The 20,616-nt window shown below is 58.2% G+C and overlaps 3 gene segments (V, D, J or C); all 3 read left to right on the forward strand.

The window, feature by feature from the left end:
* The window catches only part of LOC101394837 (immunoglobulin heavy constant gamma 4-like), a 270,309-nt gene that overhangs the window by 57,129 nt on the left and 192,564 nt on the right, over window positions 1-20,616 (forward strand).
* The window catches only part of LOC101389090 (immunoglobulin heavy constant gamma 1-like), a 197,028-nt gene that overhangs the window by 11,025 nt on the left and 165,387 nt on the right, over window positions 1-20,616 (forward strand).
* Window positions 5,751-15,374, forward strand: LOC147913788 (immunoglobulin heavy constant delta-like). The segment is given in 7 exon segments: window positions 5,751-6,002; window positions 6,421-6,504; window positions 8,171-8,239; window positions 8,567-8,893; window positions 9,058-9,381; window positions 14,484-14,623; window positions 15,066-15,374. Coding segments are annotated over 7 exon segments (1,113 nt in total).

The raw sequence follows: 20,616 nt of genomic DNA on the forward strand, positions 1-20,616 counted from the left end.
CCCCCCAGGCCCAGACATCTGCCTGCCTCCCACTGCCACCCCTCACTGGCCAGGGGGCCACGCACCCCAAACCACAGATGTCAGGAGACCACTCCCCGCCTCTCAGCCCCAGGGGCCCTGGCTGTGCCACCGCCTACTCAGGAGAGTCCAGGACACACTGGGGTCCCCACCTCCGATCCCAGCCCAGGCCGCAACCCCACTGCTATGTGTCTGTGTGCTGCTTCTCCACGCTCGCTGCCGCCCCAAGGCCCTAGGACAAGGTGCTCAGGGTCACTGCGCTGCTCAGCCTTGGCCACACCCTGCCTCCCCCAGCCCAAGCCCACCCCTGGCCCCTCTTCAGGCTGTCAGGGGCCCAGCTCGCGTCTGGCTGAGACCCTCTTGACCAAGCCCAGGAGCCCCTTGGGCTCCACAAGGTGGTTGCTCAGGAGACAGCAGGGCGGAGAAGGCCATGCACGTGCCCTGGACACCGCTCTTCACACCCCATCCCCTCGCTTCCGCTGCCCCTACCGCTCCCGGCCCGACTCGTGGGCAGCACAGCCAAGGGGCCACAGGCGGGCTTGGATGACAGGCGGCCCCAGGGGTGGGCTTTGTGGGTAGGCAGCTGGAGCCTGACCCCTCTGTGCTGTGTCCCTGCAGAGGGGGAGGTGAGTGCCGAGGAGGAGGGCTTCGAGAACCTGTCGGCCATGGCCTCCACCTTCATCGTCCTGTTCCTCCTGAGCCTCTTCTACAGCACCACCGTCACCCTGTTCAAGGTAGACTGGTGGGCGGGGGCAGGAAGGGAGAGGGAGGGAGGACAGTGACCCTGGGGCTGCGCGTGACCCACCTTCATTCCCAATGGCGGGAAAGCAACTCACGCTGTCTCTGTGGCCCGCAGGTGAAATGACCCACCAAAGAAGAGCATGGGAGACCAGAGACGAACCCAAAAGGGCTGCCGCCTTCGGGCCTGGGGTCCCCAGCCTGTGTGGCCTGTCGACTTGTCCTTAAATCTCCCCATGTTGCCCTCCAGCTTCCAGCTCTAAGAAACGGGCTTCTCTCAACAGGCCAGAGGCCAGGGCCGTGTGTGGAGCTGCAGCCGTGGGCTCTGCCCAAAGTTATTGCTTCGCAATGTACGCACTTGTCACCTCGAATAAATGTATATATTGGTTCTTGGGAAACTGCTTGCTTGTGAAGGGTTTTTTCCCAAACTGCACTTCTTGAGTGTTGCATGAGCATCTCAAGAGGTGATTCTAGTTCCAAAGGACACGGGGTAAAGGGAGGCCCATCTCCACACAGGCCTGCTGGGTGATGTGCCCAGAAAGGGGCCCCACACGCACGACCCAGCTCTCGGGACTTGTCCAGCCTGATGAAGGCCAACAGCCGAGCTGGAGAGAATTCCAGGCCTGGTCTCCCAAACACAACCTGAACTGGGAACCAGGCTAGGGCCTCCGGGGCCCCTGTGTGCCGTCAGCAGGATCCTCTGCCAGCGAGTACTGGAGGGCCCGTAGTCACCTTGTTGCCATTCCTAGCGAGCCCGGCCACATCGAGGTCTTGTCCCAACCTGCATAGCCTGCATGCCGGTGGGGTTCAGGGGGAGCTCTGGGTGGCTGTGCCCGCTATGATGGCAGCCTGCAGGAGCCCAGGGACCTCACCCCTCAGCCTGGGGCCGGACAGTGACGGGAGTGTGGAAGTGGGAGCAGAACTTTCGGGTGAACCGGTTAGGAGTGTGCATGATGGGAGAGGCGGAAGCTGGGGGGGAAAGGCTCCGTCCGTCTGTCCATCCATCCCTCGTACCAAAAGAAGGGCAGGCAGCAGCCAGGCCCAGGAGCAATGGCAAGGAGTGAGACTGGGGAAGCGGGAGCCCAGCCGTGGGGCTGGGAATTAGCACTCGGAGACGGGAGCTGTGCAAAGCGGAAGTGGGGCCACATGTCCAGGGCTCACTTGACCATGGCGTGGGCAGCCAGTGGTGGCCCACAGACCATGGAGAAGTCCAGGTCAGCTGTGGCAGCAAAGGTCTGGGTGAAGGTGGCAGTAGGAGATGGCAGAGAGAGTCCAGTAGACCCCAAAGACCCCAGAAGGAGAAATCTAAGATGGCGCCCAGTGAAGGCGGGTCCTGGGAGCCAGGATCCCAGGAGGAGGCAATTTCAGGGTACTGCAGAACAGTCTGGAGTTCGCAGGGCAGGCTGTCGTGGGGGTGTCGTGGGTCTGAGCACCGGCCTGGCCCTGAAGGGGTGAATGTCCAAGAGAGATTTGGAAGTAGACTTGTGTCCCAGGGGATATCGTCCCCTAGCCTGGGATCTGAGTAGGCTGCTTCAGGCTCCAGCTCCATTTTGTTGAAATGGATCCTGTGGCACGCTCAGCTTCACAGGCTGGGGGAGACCTTACGGGGGTCCCATGCAGCATAAACCATGTCCAGCAGGGTGGGGGACTCTCATGCAGGCCGTGGGGCTGACAGCTCAGGACAGCATCTTTGTTATTGTCCTGGGGTTGTCCCATCAAAGAACCACAGACAGGCAGCTTCAACAACAAACTTATTGTCTCACAGTTCCGGAGGCTGGAAGTCAGGCCAAGGTGTCGGCAGGGCTGGTTCCTTCTGAGGCTGTGAGGGAGAACATGTTCCATGCTTCTTTCTGAGCTTCTGGGGGTTGCCAGCAGCCTTTGGCTTTCCTTGGCTTGTAGAAGCATCACCCTGATCTCTGCCTCTGTTTTCACGTGGCGGTTCCCTGTGTGTGTGTCTGTCTCCACATTCCCCTTTGTATCAGTCATGTTGGATTTGAGGCCCAACCTAATCCACTATGACCTCATCTTGACTCACTAATTACATCCTCAATTATCCTATTTCCAAATAAAGTCACAGTCTGTGGTTCTGGGGGTTAAGACTTCAACATATAAATTGGGAGGAAACAATTCAAGCCATAACAGTCCACCCTCTTGTCCCTAAAAATTCATGTCCTTCTCACATGCAAAATACCCCATCCCAACTCCCCCAAAAGTCTTAACCCACGCCAGCATCAACTCAAAGTCCAAAATCTCGTGTAAATTCACCTAAGTCGGGTACAGGTGAGACTTGAATAGAACTGATTCTGGGACAAAATCTTCTCCAACTGTCCACTTGTAAAACCAGACAAGTTATCTGCCTCCAAAACATGATGGTGGGACAGACACAGAGTAGACATTCCCATTCTAAGAGGGAAAAGTTGGAAGGCAGAAAGGGGTCATGGGTTCCAAGCAACGCCAAAGCCAGCAGGGCAAACCCCATTCCATTTTAAGGTTCGAGAAGAATCCTCTTTTGCTTGATGCTCTGTCCTTGGGGCCTGGCATGGCAGCCCCACACTCCGAGACCACCAGGGTGGCAGCCACATCCCTGAGGCCCAAGTCCTCTGAGCCCGTGGTGGCAGTGGCCGCCCCACTGGCCTCTGCATCCGGGGCTCCGCCCTCAAAGTCAGTCTTCCTCCACTCCACTCCATGTGCCCCTTTCAGTCCAGGCAGGCGTGTTCCTGTTCGTGTAAAATTCTCAAAAACCCTCTCGTCCTCCCATGCAATCCACGGAGGTCCAAGCCAACAGGCAAGACGATCCTCCAGATCTTGCTGGATAAGCACATTGCTATTCCTGGCCCCTGATGACGTGGTTGACTGCATCTGTGGTCACACAACTAGTCCCTTTAGCCAAAGGGGGTCCAGCACCCCCACAGCCCTGTTATCTCGATAGACTGAGAATTTTTCAGATCTTCAGGTTCTGCTTCCTCTTTGCTTGCAGCATAATTCCTCCTTCAATTTCTCGCTCTCCTCCCTAGTCGGCTACAAGCAGCAAGGAGAAGCGAGGCCGCACCTTCAACACTTGGCTCACAAGTCTCACTTTGCACAAAACATTAGGACACAATTCAGCCAAGTCTGAAGCCGCTCTGTAACAAGCATCACCTCACCTCCAGGTTCCAATGACATGTTCTTCATTTCCTGTCTGAGCCCTCACCGGACCTGCCTCTAACGTTCATATTTCTACCAACAGTCGTCAAGACAATTTGGCTTTTTCTAACATGCATCTCAAAACGCTTCCAGCCTCTACCCATCGCCCAGTTCTAAAATCACCTCCACATTTCTAGGTATTCGTTACATCACACCCCCTCATGGTACCAAGATCTGTATTAGTTTCCTATGAGCAGCTGTAACAAAGTCCCACAGCCTGGGCAGCTTAAACAGCAGAGATGTCTTGTCTTAGTTCTGGAGGCCAGAAGCCCGAGGTCAGGATGTTGCAGGGCTGGTTCCCTCTGAGGTCATGAGGGGTGACCCGGCCCAGGCCTCCCCAGCCCCAGCTTCTGGTGGTTGCTGGCAATCTTGGCATTCCTTGGCTCGTAGAAGCATCTCTCCAATCTCCGCCTCCATCTTCACATGGCTCTCCCTGTGCATCTCTGTGTCCAAATCCCTCTTTTAGAAGGACACAGTCTTCTGCAATTTGGAGCCCACCCTACTCCAGTATGACATCATCTTAACTTACTAATTACATCCACTATGACCCTATCTCCAAATAAGGTCACTTCTGAGGTACTGGGGGTTAGGACTTCATCGTATGAGTTTGGAGGGACACTATTCAACCCATAACACCACCCATTCCCAGCATCTTTCCAACAGTGCCCTGGAGGGGGGCCTGGCAGGGCTGACGCCCAGAGCGGTGCTGAGCTCATGGCCCCAGGGGTGACAGAGAAGGAGTAGGGACATGTCTGTGCAGATGGGGGCTTCTGAGCTGGGCAAAGACAGCCCCCTAGGATCTGGAGGAGAGATAGCACTGCTGAGAAAACTTGAGAAAAGATAGGGGCAAGGTCTCCAGATGCTCAGGAGAGTGGGGAGGTGGGTTCTGCCCCTGGGGGACCAGCAGAGAGGGGGCCAGGCTGAAGAGCAGGCATGCCTGGCCCTGTCCGGGCAGTGGCAGGCAGTACAGTGGCTGGAGAGAAATGGGAGGAGCTGAGGGTCCAGGAGGAAAGGTGCCTGTGAGACTGAGATGGAGAAGTGTGGTAGGGGACCCGGGCAGGGACCCCATGTCCACTCGGCTGCCTTGGGCCACTCTGGTCCCCAGGGAGAGGAAGAGGAGTCTGGGAGACAGCCCATTAGGGGGCCACCCACTCTGGGACCTGCCACCCCCGGGACCCAGCGTCCAGGGGCCAGACCCAGAGCACTGCAGGGTGCAACCTGTTCAACACTGACTGATGGAGCGATTCAGCACACCCCGAGACCCAGCCGAAGGCCTCCTGTGAGGACAGCATGCTCACAGGCTGGCCCTGAGCAGCAGAGCCACTGGGAGGAGGCATCTGGAAAAGGAGGGTCCAATCCCACCCACTCCTCAGGGAACCACACAAAAGTCTAACCATGTGGTTCCTCCACCAGCAAATGGGGCCCATGTCTCCTCTGTGGGGCAGCTGAGAGCCGGGGCTGGAGGCCTGGATATGGGGGGGGCACACAGCCCCAGGCCCACCACTACAAGCATCCCCTGAACTGGGGTGCTCCGTCCTCGCCTCAGGGGTTCTGGGCAATACTGGCCCCAGTGCTGACTCAGCCACAGACCCTGCAGTGGGACACCAGTTAGTCAATTCATGGGACAGGCCTGGCACCAGCGGGCACCAGCCACTCGGCCCAGCCCCCCTGGTCCTGCCACACTCACTCCAGGCCTCACTCCCGCTCCCCCTCCCCCTGTACCCTCAGGAGCCCCTAGCCTCACAGCCTATGCTGTGTCTGTCTTCCAGGCAACTCCCAACCTCTGAAGGTGTTCCCCATACTCCCAGGATGCAAAGCCCTAAAGGAAAATGAACCTGTGGTCCTGGCCTGCTTGGTAATAGGGTACTCCCCAGAGCCGGTGCAGATCACCTGGCCCTCAAAGATGCAGGATCAGACCACATGGACCTTCCAGTTCTTGAAGCAAGAACAAAGCTACAACAAGGTCTCCTTCCTGAAGACCCACTGGAAGCCTGGCCAGCACAGCTGCAGCGTCCACAACAAGGCCACCAAGACTGACATGAAGAAGACCTTCCAGGAGCCAGGTGGGTGGCCCCAAGACCACCGAGGTAGGCCCTCCCCATCTCCCCGGCACCTTCTACCGAGGGCCTGGCCCCATGGACCGAAGCAGGGACCTGGACCACAGGGCACCCACCAAGCCCCTCAGAGTGCCTCCCCGCCCCTCGGTCCCGCCATCTCTCAGCTGCTCCATCAATCCAACATTCACAGCCTTTCCTTACAGAACCTCTCCCCAGGGTGCAAGGCAGCAGCGGGCTCAGAAGAGGCAGCGGCTGACAGTGGGGCCTCAGTGCTGCCCCACCCACTCCGTGCTGCCCTGTCCCCCCCATGATGCCCCTCCCCCCTACAGTGTCCGGTCCCCACTCCTGCTTGCCCCCGGAGTCTCTCCACCTCCATCCACAGGGCTTCCTGACCCACAGCTGCCCACTGTTCCTCTGATTTCAGCATCTTGGGCAGCTCAGAAGCCCTCAACTTTACCTGTACCACGAGAGGACTCCACCAACGCCCCCACCACTCTCAGGAACCCAGGTGAGGAGCCCCCATCCCAGCATACCCCACCTGCCCGCCCTTCCCTCAGGCTGCCTCCTTCAGGCAGCCTTCCACGACTTCATGTGTGAGTCTTCAAGTCACACCCTGTGTAAGGAAGGGCAGGGCACTGAAGTGACATCTACCTAGCACCAACACCATGCCGGGCCCTGTGAACAAGGGACCTGCCCTGGTCACACCACAAGGAGCACAGTGGCAAGGCAGGGTCCATGGTCCAGCACCAGGGCTCACCTGACCCAGGGCACATGAGACGTGAGCTCATCACGGGGTGTCATACGAGCACACATTACTGGAGCAGCCAGGAGTGCAGGACTGAGCCCTGCAACGTTATAGAAACATAGGGTACCCCCTGAAGGGCCGGGGAGCCATGATGGCCAGACCCAGAGGCTCACCGCGACGGGAGCCCTTTGTGAGCTGCCCTCACCTCTGTCTCCACCTGGCTGCGGCCCCTCCCAGTGATGGGAGCCTGGCTGGGCCAGCCCAGGGTCATGTCCCCTCTGTCTGCTGCCTCGGGAAGAGGGTTCTCATCCCCCTGAGAGGGCAGCAGCCATGTTAGCAGACACAGCTAGTGGAGGCGTGCTGGACAACACTGCACCAGCCCCAGCGGTGCTGGTGGAGCTCAAACAAGAGGCCAGCAGCCGTGGCCTGGTATGACAACCTTGCAAGGGGCCCCATCCAGGTTGTTGGTCAAGAGGCCCACACCCCAGGCCAGAATCTGCTCCCACTGTGCACGTCCAGAAAGGCGGCACTCCCTGTCTCCAAACACTCCCAGCCTCCAGGCTCCACATAGGCTGGAAATGCACAGGGCACGGGCGAATCTAGAGAGAGGTCAGTCCTCTGGTGAGGATGTGGAATGGGACCAGCGCTGAAAGCAGGGGTATGCACAGGTCGCTCCCCATCCTGAGGGCATCCGCACTTGGCCCCGACCACGACACCTGCCGCCAAATCCCATGGCCACCAGCCTTGCCGGCTGGTGGAGGCTTCGCCTGGGCGGAGCTCCAAGATGACACTGCAGCCAGGCTGGGCCTCCTGCTCTGGGGCTGCACGGACCTCCAGCGCAAGATGACCCTCCATGGGGCACGTCTGAGGTGTGCTGACCCCAGGAGCCGAGCCCTCCAAACAGGCCTGCGCCACTCCACCCGGGAGGGGCCCCTGACCCCGATGCTGCACAGCTCTCACCGGCCTGCAGGCCAGACGCAGTCTGGAGCCTGTTTTCTATGACCCAGGAATGCTTTTTCCAGTTTTAGACAGACAGAGAAGGAGGAAGAGGAAGAAGAAACGGAAACCCTATGGCTGCAAAGCCTAAAATATCTACTATCTGGCCCTTTATAGAACAAGTTTGCTGACCCCTTGCCTGTTGCAAATCCGTGGCCCAATACCTCAGGCCACTCATGCCCTGAACTACAGAAGTGATGGTCCTTGAGCACTTAGCACAGACCACCCCACTCCCGACCACCACGTGCACAGTCAGAGTCCTGCCATAACCCGAGGACACAATCACGGAGCACTGCCCAAGGGACCACAGTGGTGTGGGCGGGGCTCAGGACCCCCAGAGGGTGGCAGAGGCTGAAGGGTAGGGGGCGGCCACAGCCCCGACCAGCTGTGGAGCCAGGAGGAGACCCTGCCTCACCCCTACCTCCCTCCGCAGTGCCCTCCACCTGCAACACCCAACCAGAAGCCCAGAAGCCGGGAAGCCCAGTGGAAGCTGCCATCAAAGGTCTGTCCCTTGGGGCACAGAGTGAGAGGAGAAGGGAGGAGAACAGCTCAGGGGGCACTGGGGAAAGCTTGGTCTCCAACGAGTCTCTAGCTGGCGACAGGAGGCCACCCGTGCACAGCACTTCTAAGCAGCAAAGGCCAGGTCTGCTCCGGGGAGAAAGGGCAGGCCTGGGGGCCAGGCTGCAACAGAGAACACAGCAGCACTGCCCACAGTACCACCCATGAGCTGGATGCTATGGGCATGGCTTTCCCAACCCTATGATGCACCCCCCGCCCCTGGCACAGGGGGGGCTTCTCATCCTGCCCATCTCTCCCTCTCCCCTCACAGAGTGTCAGAACCACACCAACCCTCCCAGTGTCTTCCTGCTGCCCCCTCCCCTGAGGGGCCTGTGGCTCCAGGGCGAGGCCGCCTTCACCTGCCTGGCAGTAGGGGATGACCTGCAGGAGGCCCACTTGTCCTGGGAGGTGGCTGGGGTGCCCCCCAGCAGGGGCGTGGAGGACGGGCTGCTGGAGCAGCTCGCCAATGGCTCCCAGAGCCGGAGCAGCCGCCTGGCCCTGCCCAGGTCCTCGTGGGCTGCAGGGAACTCCATCAGCTGCAGTCTGAGCCACCCCGACCTGAAGTCCAGCATGGCGGCAGTGCTGCTGAGAGAACACGGTGAGGCCGGCTCCCGGAGGTGGGGGGGAGACAGGGTGGCCTCGGCCCCTCACAGCCTGTCCCCCAGCCCAGCGGCTCGCCTGGCTACTGCCTTCGAGGAGACATCAAGGGGGCAGAGACCTCAGCCTCCAGCAGCCAGAGCATGACCCAGCTTCTCCCCGCAGCCGCGTCGGCACCCAGCAGCCTCATCATCCATGCCCTGACCACACCGGGCCTGCACGCCCCTGCCTCCTGGCTCCAGTGCAAGGTGTCCGGCTTCTCACCCCCGGACATCCTCCTCACCTGGCTGGAGGGCCAGCGCGAGGTGGACCCTTCCTGGTTTGCCACCGCACGCCCCATGGCCCAGCCTGGAAAGACCACGTTCCAGACCTGGAGCGTCCTGCGTGTCCCGACCACCCCGGACCCTCGAACGGCCACCTACACGTGTGTGGTCGGGCACGAGGCCTCCCGGAAACTGCTCAGCAGCGCCTGGAGCCTGGACACTGGCGGTGAGTCACACGCAGGCACAGGGGTTTTGGTCCCAGCTGCCCCTAGACAGAGCTGGGATGGAGGGACAGCCCTCCGGAGGAGCTGGGCAGCTGGCACTGTGGCAGAGGGTCTGTGCCACCCAGCTGGGTGGACCCCCAGCCTGCTCAGCGTCTGGAGCACTGGGCTTTCAATGACCCATGCCTGTCCCCCTCGACCCACAACCTCATGTCCTCACACCATATGTTGGCCCAGGAGGCCGTGGGGGAGGATGCCGCCCCTGCCAGGCCCTGAAGAGCAGCTATTTCCCACCAAGATGTGCCCGCTCTTGCTGGGTGCAGAGCAGGGGCCTCCCCTGGGGTGGACGTGGGGGTGGTCACCCACGACTGCTGCCATCCCAGGGATGTCTGAGCCTCCCCAGGCCCCAAGACGTCCACCCGTCCAACAGCACAGTCAGCACCTTGGAGGCCAGACACGCACAGAAGTGGAGGCCTGACTGCTCGCTGCCTGGGCAGGGGGACAGAGACCACCGGGGCGGGGGCTCCCAGTGGGGGTCCAGGGCTCACCCTCCCCTCTAAGACCTATGGCCAGGCCCCTCTTGCTTCCTCGTAGGGGAGCAGCACCCAGACCAGTGCCCCCTCCTTGCCCAGCACAGCCATGATGGGATGGTGGTGGACACGCTGGGCCAGGCAGACAGCAAGACCCTGTCCTGCCCCCATTCGGGCATGGGGTGGCAGCAGGAGGTGCAGTCCAGTATGAGCCGGGGACCCCCAGGCTGCCCTTTGGAGCTGGCAGAGGGAGATGCCCAGTGGGGCCCAAGTCAGCAAGGGGCAGGGCAGGGGCAAAGGCTGTGCCAGTCTCTACTGGGCCAGGGCTGCTGGCTTGGAGACCTTGCCGACCCCCACCATGGGCTTCCCTCGGGAGTGGAAGAGACGTCCAGACAACAGCGCTGACCCCGCTGCCTCGCACAGAAGGGTCAGCAGTGATGGCATCCTGGTAGGCAGCAGCCCCACTGGCCCCACAGGGCTCCCGCCGGAGAGGCAGCCACTCCTCAGCCCCCCGGCCCGCCCGCCTCTGCCTCAGCAGGTCTCTCCTAAAGACCCAGCCCCAGCCCCTGGCTGCCCACCTGGGGCCGGAACCCCTTATCCACAGCCCGTTTTCATAGCATTGCCCCCTCCCCATCCAGCCGCCATCAGTACCAGGCCAACTGTCATGGCTCATACTTCTGGGCCTGTCCATTCTCTGGTCATTGAAGTGGCCTCCTGACCCTGTCTGTCTTTCCTCCCCTGGGGGCAGTGGGAAGGACACTCCCTCGAGAGCTTCTTGAGGGTCAGGTCCCCGCTGACCCTCCTCCCCGCCTCCTCCCCCCACCCAGTGGACAGGCCACCCCCAGGCACAGACCGGGTGGTCTGATGTCACAGGTGAGGCTGGACCGGACCCCTGGCCAGACCCAGCTAAGGCTGGAGGCTGATCTGCCAGCATGCACAGAGCCCCAAGTTCCGGACTACGGGGTGTGCACCCCTGGGACACCCGAGCACTGGCATGTGCCCGGCACGTGGAGAGACCAGGGGAGCCCAGTGGTCGGGGCGCAGGCTGGAGTGTGGCTGCCTGGGTCCACACGCTTGCCCTGCACTGGGCTGTGGCGCCTGCACTTGCACCCGCCGTCGCTGTGCGTGGAGTGAGTCTGGGCAGGGAGGTGCTCAGCCAGGCCTCTCCCGGAGCCCATGCATATGAGCGTGTGTGAAGTGGGGCAGGGGTGTGCAGCAGGTGCACGAACGAGCAGGTCGGCCGCACCTCCCCAGAACCCAGCACTGCCCTCGCCCTGTGCCCGAAGCTGTGTGGTAGCCACGGCTTTCAGGAGGTGGGTCCTGTCCCTGGCGTGGACTTAAGGCTTCCAGAGCCTTGGTGCAAATCTACCATGCCTCCCGGCACAGGCCAGAGGTTTGTCCACCTGCCAGAACCGTGCACTCTGGAGACGGGCAGGTGGCACAGGCTGCAGGAGGCCTGGCCTGGCCCCCAGGGCCCCCCTGGGAGTGAGTGGGGAGAAAGCACTCCTCCAGGAGGCCACGCCCCTCACCACCACCCCCTCCCCAGGGCTGAGCCATGGGGACGTGCTCAGGAAGCCAACTGGGGCTTCCCTGCCTGAACACCCCCTCCTGCCAGGTGGAGGGCACCTGGACCTGCTCCCTGGTTTAGGTCCCCCTGGAGTGAGCCCATCCTCCACCACCTCCCCGCTAGCTGGATCACAGCCTTTCTCTTCCCCAGCCGCTGTCCTCAGCAGTTGTGGCTTTGCCTCCTCCAGGGTCCTGGCTGCGTTCCTCAAAGGACCCACAGGTTCCCCGCCTTCTGCCTCTATGGGCCTTTCCCTCCCTCTCACACCACTCTTCCCAAAGAAGGTAATGCTTGCAACATGCTCAGCACAGGCCTGGCAGGTGGGCTGCCCGCAGCAGCTGGCATGCCCCTGTGCATGTCGTTACTATCACAACACCTGGAAGGCTGCCCACACTGGCCCCCTTCCCTCCTGGCCGGGTCCTTCTCTTCGACCCCAGCTCTGCCTCCTCCCCACCACTCCCCACCCCATGCTGCCCATCTCACAAGAGGGTTACGTCTGCCTGGTCCCACAAACAGGAGCCAGGGGACCTCACCCCTCCTGTCACCCTCACGGCCAGTAACCTCCCACTCCTGAATACCTGGAAGCTTCCTGCTTCTTCCTCTGACCCACCCCTCTCCTTCCTCCAGTGGTCACAATGGCCTTGCTGCCAGTTTTGTCCCCTCCAGCACATCCTTCCTCAGTGGCCAAGGGAATCTTGTAAACGCCCATAGGGGTTCTGCTTGCAGTTAGGAGGTAGACGGTAGTGAAAGACCGCCACGCATGGGTAACAGAAGGACAACACCAAATAAACTTTTAAAATCGTGTTTATTTAAAGCCACTGGAGAGCTGAGGACTCGGAGAAGTCCAGCTGCCCTAAAGTCCTAGGTGAGAAGAGACTGTTGGCCGCTTTGTCCCCACCCTGGGCACAGGGGGACAGAGGCATGGGCACCCACGAGGAGAGGGACGTAAGGGGATCGGTCAAGATTTCCGTGTCTGCGCAGGCGGCACGAGGGAGGGGAGCACGGATGAGCCCCACACAAGTCCCCTCCTCCCACCGAGTCCCCCCACACAGGACTCCCCCGGGCAAGCAGCAGCAGGAAGAGAGCTGGACAGCAGTGGAAGACCGCCAGCCGTGCATGACGCCGCCATCCAGAAGCCCCACTGGAGGGAGGGACCTGACCCCACCCAAATATTTAGAGCCTGAAGCCAACTGTCCTGCCACCCAGCCCAGCTCAACTCCTGCTTAGAACGACAAGATCAGCCCCTCACCCTCCCTGCCCGGCAGAGGAAAGGGTGTGCCCACTCTGCGGAAAATGCATGTACATCCTACTTCAAGCTCTCCTGTTTGTTTGTTCACCATGTCCAGCATGCAATAAAAAATTGTGAGATACGCAAAGAAGCGAAAACTTTCATCCATAATTGAGATTAAAAATAGCAAATAGAATTCGACCCACACGTGATCCTGATGTTGGAATTAAGAACAATCCCCATCATGTCTCCCCCAGCTGAAATTCTGTTCATGGCTTCCTTTTGCCCTAAGGAAGCATTCCAGGTCCTGTCGCAGGGTTCCCGGTTGTGCCTGATGGACTGCCCACTGACCTGTCCTGCCAGGCTCAAGTGAGGATGCAAACAAGGCACAACTCCTCTCGGCTGAGGATCTTCTCAAGGCTGCTCCTGCTGCCCAGGGACTTCCCATCTCCTCCTCCAGCCGACTCTGTCATTCACATCTCCACAGACTCTCCCGTGTGTCTGAGAAGACATCTTTGACCCCCAGGGCCGGGTCACCAGGAGCCGGTACACCTAACGGATGGAGCGCTGGCCGGAGCACTGTCCAGGCAGAACCGTCATCCTGCTTAGCGGTCAGACCTACCCCCGGACAGTTCACCACCGCATTCCAAACCTCTAGAACAGGCTGTCTCAAATTCTCTGTGGCAAAGGACTGTTGCTTTTTTTTTTCATTTCCAGTTCATCATGGACCAATACCTTTGTAGAATACAGTGGAATTTGATTGTTAGAAAAATGAAATGGATAGAAAAAAGATGTACCGATTCTTTATTATTAGATTCAGCAGACAGCTGTACACGTTTCCAGTGCTCCCACGGTGTCCGCTCTTTCTTCCTGTGCCCCGTGACCGGTGGTTCCTGGGCTGGCACCCTCCACAGGCCCGTGTCAGTAGCTCTGGTCAGGCGCACTTAGAGCCTCAGTGAATGCTTGCCAAATGAACGACTGGGAAACTCTGCGACGCGTGACAGGTCCCAGAACCTGAAGACGTCCTACCTGCCCACAGGCTTTCCCCAGAAGTGTGTTTCCTGGGCCTGGACACTCACGGGTCCTGCCCATCTTGCCTTGGTGCCCCCACTCCAACCTCCAGCAGGAAAGACTTTTCTGATATACAAATTTGGTCATGACACGCCCTTGCTTAAAGCCCTTCCATGGCCCCCTATTGCTCTTAGGATAAAATCGCCAGCAGGGCCTGGACCCACCCCAGCTTTGGCCTCCTTCCTCACCACACACCCTGAGCTCTCCACTCCAGCCACACTGCGCCCTACTCCGCCCTCCTGCGGTCAGGCTCTCTCCCAAGACAGGGCATTCGTGCCTGCTGTTCCTTCTTCTTAGAATGCTTTTCCCTCCTCTTTTTGCCTGGTTGGCACCATCTCATCTTTCACACCTCATCACAGCAGCCACTTCTGAGAGAGGCCGCCACTGACCAGCCTGCCTGGGCCAGTCCCTGTGTGTCTCCATCTGCTTAAATGCCCCCACCTCCCTTGCACCTTGTCGGGCTGATGTGTTGACTTACAAGCAGGGGTGTTTGGTTCTCATCTGTCTGCCCCACTCATGCTGTGACCTGTCGGCTCTGCTGAGCCCCAGCGCCTGGCGCAGGCCTGGCCGGGAGAAGGCAGTTTGCAGATGCCTGTCGGGCAACTGTGAGACGGTGGACCCTTGACGGGGACAGATGAGAGTTGCCTGGCCTTCAGCTGTGCTGTGCATGGGGGGCAGGGCTGGCTCTTCTCACCCAGCCCCCGTCCTCCCCAGGTCTGGCCACAACCCCTCAGAGCAAGGATGAGAACAGCGATGACTATGCAGACCTGGAGGACACCGGCAGCCTGTGGCTTACATTCATGGCCCTCTTCATTGTCACCCTGCTGTACAGTGGCTTTGTCACCCTCATCAAGGTGAGGGATGGGGCAGCCAGCGCCCCTGTGTCCAGGGCTGGGAGGACAAGACGCCCCTCTAGGGACACTGGAGTCAGTCCAGGGATTGTGAGGGGAGCTGGGAGGAGTGTGCAGGGCCGTCGGTGGTCCGTGGACGACAGCCTGAGGGAGCCGCCTGGGGCCTCTCCACCCTTAGATGTAGGACTGCAACCCTGCCCTCCACCCACAGCCCTCCTGGAGAACAGGCGCTTCACACCCGTTCACAGGAGATGGGGAGAGTCGGGTCCCTGGCTCAGCTAGGCAGATGGGACCCGCACATGGGAGCCTGGCCCTGTTCTCCAAGAGCAGAAGTGAGGCCCCACCCCCGGCCATGTCATGTTCTCCTGGGGCCCTGGTCCTCGCTCCCCCTCTGCTGACCCCTCTGGCTACAAGCCCCTTCCTGACCCCTGGGCTCTTGCTGTAGGTGAAGTAGCCCCCGGAGAGTGGACATCTTGCACCGCAGAGAAGGGAAGCTCGTCCTCTGTGCCGTCCATCGCTGCCAGAGGGCAGACTGCCCCCAGACTCCACCCTGTGTGAGGAGGCACTCCAGCCCCATCTCTGCCCAGCCCCCAGCTCATCTCCGTCCACTGCAGAGCCTAGCATCCTGCCGGGAGAGAAGGTGCCAAGCGGCAGGGAAGCAGGTCTCTCCCCAGCCTGGGCCCGCACTTCCCCCAGAGCCAGTGGTCCTGACTGCAGCCCCCTGGCCTTCCTGCCCCACTGACCAGCCCCATAAACATGCTTTGGCTCATTTCACCTGCCTCCTGTCTCTCTGTCCCAGCCATCTGGATCTGCCTCGGGTCAGAGGACCCAGGGGGCTGAGGGAGAATGTCCCAGAGAGCTCACACACACAAGGTGGGGATTCTGGCGGTGGCCGGGCAGGCACCAGGGAGCTGCCACAGTGAGAAAAGCTGACTGAGCCTTTCTGCACTGAAGAGAACGGACTGAGAGGCCCTCCTCCCCACAGCAGACACACACAAGTACACTCACGCATGCAAGCACACGTGTGCACACAGGCATATATGCACATGCATACACAGCTCACTTGTGCACACACATGTGTGCACACACATGCAAGCATGCACATGTACGTGCAACGCACATATGCAGCCGCACCCCTGCAACCACAGAGTACACACACATGCATGCAAACACATGCAAGTGCACCGGCATGTGCAAACATGCACATGGGTACGCATGTGCTGGGCTGCAGGACTCACACAAAGTGCACACAAACAAGTAAGTGCACAGACATGTAAGTGCACATGTGCTCATGCATCCAGACACACACACACATTAGAAGATGGCCTTCAAGGGTGGGGATTGGAACATCTCTGCACACAGAGCTCCTGTATGTGTCTGGTTTCACCTCTTACTGTCTGCACAACCTGGGAAAGACCCTAAACTTTCCTGTGTGTTCATTCCCTCCTTTGGGGGAAAGCGCACCCCTCACATGGAGTGGGGTGGGGAGTAAATGAGGTGATGATGCCTGAAGGGGCTCAGAGAAGACCTGGCACTGTCAGTGCTCGGTGACTATCAGCCTCCTGCTGTGGCTCAGGGTCCCCCAGCAGCAGGCCAGAGTCTGGACTCGGACCTGGTCAGCTGCACAGTCTCCTCACTCCGCCAGGTGAAGAGATGGTCACGCAGTGGGGAGGCGAGCGTGGCGGACATCTGTCATGGGGGGTCCTCCCCACCACCGCCCCTCCCCACCTGGGACCAGGGGCAGGAGTGAGGCGAGTCACCCCTAAGGCCATCCATCCCCTGGCCAGTCCAGCCCCACCCCACCCTAGCCTCCTGACCCTCCACACCCACCACTCCTTCCTCTGAGCAGAACCACTGCCTGGGCTGTCCCATCCTGTAGCCTCTTCCAAGACTCTCAGGGCCCTCCTTCACCCCCTTCAGGTGTTTGCATGAAGCCAACCCCGACTGCCCTAAATGAAATCGCAACACACCCCCTGCCCTGTGCCCCTCCCCTGCTGAGTTCTCTTCTCTGCCCCTTCTGGCACATTCTGACTCATTCATTATATTGGTTGGTTATTTCTTTCTTCTCACCTAGAAAGGTAGCTCCCAGAGCACAGGGTTCCTGTAGTTCCCCACGTTCCAGCACATAGGGTGAGCCCCGCTTGTGGTGGGTGCTCTGGTGAACGGGTAGCAGCCATGCCTCCAACACAGACTCTAAGTCACAGCATCCCGTCTGCCTCCCCAGCATTTTCACCCCAACATGTCACAGACCTACCAAGTTTAGTCTTCCCAAAGTAATTTCCCTTCTGAAATCTACCTCTCACCCACTCTCTGCCGTCTCAGTAAATGACCAGCTGCCAAGGGGCCCCAGAAAGACACCTCAAAGTCATCACAACCCAACAGCCCTCAATCCCCCCTCCACAGCATGTCCGTCCTCCCACTCACGCCTTGTCACCACTGACCACAGCACAATCCACACCACGTCTCCTCCCACCTGGAGTTCCCGCCAACCTCCAAGACCGCCCCCTCCCCAACCCGCAGCCAGTGTGGTCTTTTGAAAACCTAAATCTGTCCTGGCAACCCTGGCTCAAACCCTCTGATGGGTTCCCGTTACACCAAAAATGAAATCAAATCTCTCACGCTTAACCCTCTGACCGGCTGGGTCTGGAGCCCCAGACCCACCGACACGGCCCTCCACGTGGTCACCCAGATTCCTCTCACTTTTCCAGTGTGTCACTGCCTGTCTGTCCCCTTGGTTCTGCCTGCTTCCCAGTCTGGACTTGAAGCCCATGAGAGCAGAGTGTTCACACCACATCCACCACTGAAGGAAAGAATGCATGGATGAATGAATGAATGAATGGTCTGGCTGGGGGAATGAGAGGTCTCAGAACCTCAAAGGAGGGTGCACACTTGGCCTTCTGACCTAAGCCATGTCCTCCAGCCCGGCATCACAGGAGAAGCCCCCCAGGTGATCACAGTGGATCACAGCTATCCCCGAGGAAGCAGCTCCTGGTTTTTCCCTCTGCCCTTGAATTTGTACCATGAAGCCCCATCCAAAGGCCCTGGGAGCCTGGGAGGGATGTTGGGCACCAAAGCCTGTGACCTGCACTTTCTCTGAGCATGATGGGTGCCTGATTGGGCCCAGGGCATCTGTATTTGAGCTTCTTTTTGTCCAGGAAACATGTTCATAAAATGCCCTAAAACATATGATGTGAAGTGCATCGTCATGGACTAACATGTGCCTGCACACCTTCCAGTGTCAAAGCTCCGTGTACCGCCTTTGCCTAACACGCCAGGAAATCCAGCACCTCATGGCCTCGTCGGGTCCGCTTCGTGCCCTTTCACCCATTTCTTCAACAGAAAAGTCCAGAGGCTGCCTGCCGACATGACTTCCTCTTTCTTCTTACACAAACATCAGTTGATGTCTGTCCAACTACAGAAATCTCTCTGCCGGAGGCGTGTGACAGCCCAGAGGGCCCCTGGCTTGGCCGTTTCCCTTCCCGGAGCTGTTTTTCAGCTTCCCCTGCAGCCACAGGTCTTAACTCAGCCCGGTGACACACGGCCAAGGACTGTTTCCCCTGCACGGTCTGCAGCTCACCTGTGTCACTGCAGCCTTGCCTGCCTGCATGCCACCCTATCAGGGCAGAAACATCTGTTTCCCGCAGGGTAATAAACAGGACACACACGCCATCTCACTCCTAAATCAAGACTTGACAAGCCTGGTCCCGTAGTGTGGGTTTCACCAGCCAGCCACCGACATGGGGCCCAACTGGCCCCTCTCAAGCCAGGGCAGAAACCAGGTTGTGTTCCCCAGCCAAGGCCCCGAGGTTCATTGCTGACCCACGGCTAGGCTTGTATTTGCTGAGTTTATTCTGGAGGACATAGTGGCCAGGACAGGACCACAACAGAGCACTGGAACTTTCTGGGACACCAGAAAAGCAAAGAGATAGGCTGCCTGCTGTCACTGTCAGGGCCAGCACTGATGCCAATCACTAATCAGACCAGAGGGAATTATGGAAAACAGTTTACATTCTCTTGGGGTGAATAGGTGCTTTCTCAGAATGAACCACATCCAGGAACTTTAAAAAATAAGATTGACAGATTCGTCTGCAGAAAAAAAATTTAGAAACCTATAAGAATAAAGTCACTATAAACAAAGTAAAATGCTACAAGAAACAGTGGCCAAAACATCTAATGTCAAAAAGAGTCTGTATTGTCAAGGTTCTTCAGAGAACAGAAGATAAATGAGAGGGAGGGAGAGGGGGAGGGACAGGGAGACGATAGATGATAGATAGATAGACGATAAAAAGAAGATAAACAATAAAGAGATGACAGAGATAGATGTATGCGTGTGTGTGTTTATGTATATACATATAGAGAGAGAGATTTATTTTAAGGAATTGGATTACATGACTGTGAGTCCAAAATCTGTAGGACAGGGGTCGGGGAGATGCATTCCAGGCAGAAAGAACAGAAGGCAAAAAGGTGTTGGGGCAGAAATGTGCTTCTTTGCAAGTTCAAGGAGCAGCTGAAAGACCAGTGCGGTCACAAGAGCAAGTAGGAATGTGGGAAGGGGAGGTCAGGCATACAGAGTGGGGGCCTAACCTCATGGAGCCACATCAGCCCCTGAATGAGTTTGAGCTTTATCCGGAGGTGATGGGAAGCCCCCGGGGCATCTGGGCAGGGGTTGTGTGAAAGTGAGCTGTGCTGCAGCCAGAGTGGAAGCAGAGGGCCTGGGGTCTGTGCAGAAGTCCCAGTGGGAGAGAAAGCAGAGGTGGACAGGTCGGGCAGTGGCAGCAGAGAGAAGTGTGCAGATCATGCAGGTTCCTGGAAGGTAGAGCTGATGGGTTTGCAGAGGATGGAATCGCACCCACATGACCTACTGAGTCACAGCATGAATGGAGTTGCCCTTCACCAAGCTCAGGGAGTCAAGAATTCTCCTTTCAGTATGGTGAGTTGAGCTGCCAATTAGATGTCCAAGAAGTGATACTGGGATGGGATGCTGCAGTTAGACATATGACGGTGGTGTCAGGAGGAAGTCAGAGATGGGTAGTCAAATCAGAACCCTCAGCACATGCTTGGTGTTTATTCTCGCAGAACTGGCTGGGATTACCAATGAGGGAGTGTGGAAAGAAGAGAAGACCAAGGCAGGGAATGCCAGAGGTCAAGGGGAAGGGAGGATTCGGCCGCCGAGACCAGAAAGCAGGAGTTAGAGAGGGACGAGGCAAAGAGGAAGGTGTCGTGACAGATCCAATAAAAGAAAGTGTCCCAGGTGTGTCCAATGCTCCTGGTAGGCTGGTCATCAGGCTGAAGAATGACCCCTGGGTCTGGCAAAGCAGAGGTCATGGTGACTTCCCAAGAGCAGACTCAATGGCAAGGGGGAGGGTCTAGACCTGACCAGAGTGGGCTCAAGGAGGACTAGGGAAGGGTATGCAGACAAACATGAGTGAAGGCGCAGCAGACCCGAGAGCAGAATCCACAAGCATGTCCAGCAGCACTCACAGGATTCTGTCTCCAAAATCAAGAAGCATATACTGCAGTCAAACATATGGCAAACTCGTAAAAATCAACCACCTGCTGGGCCATAGATCACGACTCAATCAATTTCAAAATACTTAAGTCCTACCTACCAAGCTCTCTGACTGCATTGCAAATAAGATAGAAGTCTACAACAAAAACATAAGTGAACTCCCATACACATCTCATGGGTCAAATCAGAAGAGAAATCTGTGGCTTAAATGTTTGGAAAGGAGAAAACACTGAGTTAATGCAAAGCCCAAATTTAAAAGTTGGAAAAAGGACAACAAAATAAACCCAAAGAAAGAAGGAAGGAGATAATAATCATATGAGCAGAAAAAAATCAATGAAGTATACGAAAAGAAGCAATAGAGAGGCACAGTAAATCCAAAATTATTTCTTTAAAAGGACAAATCTCTGAAGAGACTGGTCAAGAAAAAAAGAGAGATTGCAACAGATGATAGATAGGTATGTAGAAAGATAGACAGATTAGATAGATA

Source organism: Ceratotherium simum, chromosome 24 (genome assembly GCF_057802395.1).
Source record: "Ceratotherium simum simum isolate JZ-2026a chromosome 24, ASM5780239v1, whole genome shotgun sequence".
Lineage (NCBI taxonomy): Eukaryota > Metazoa > Chordata > Mammalia > Perissodactyla > Rhinocerotidae > Ceratotherium > Ceratotherium simum.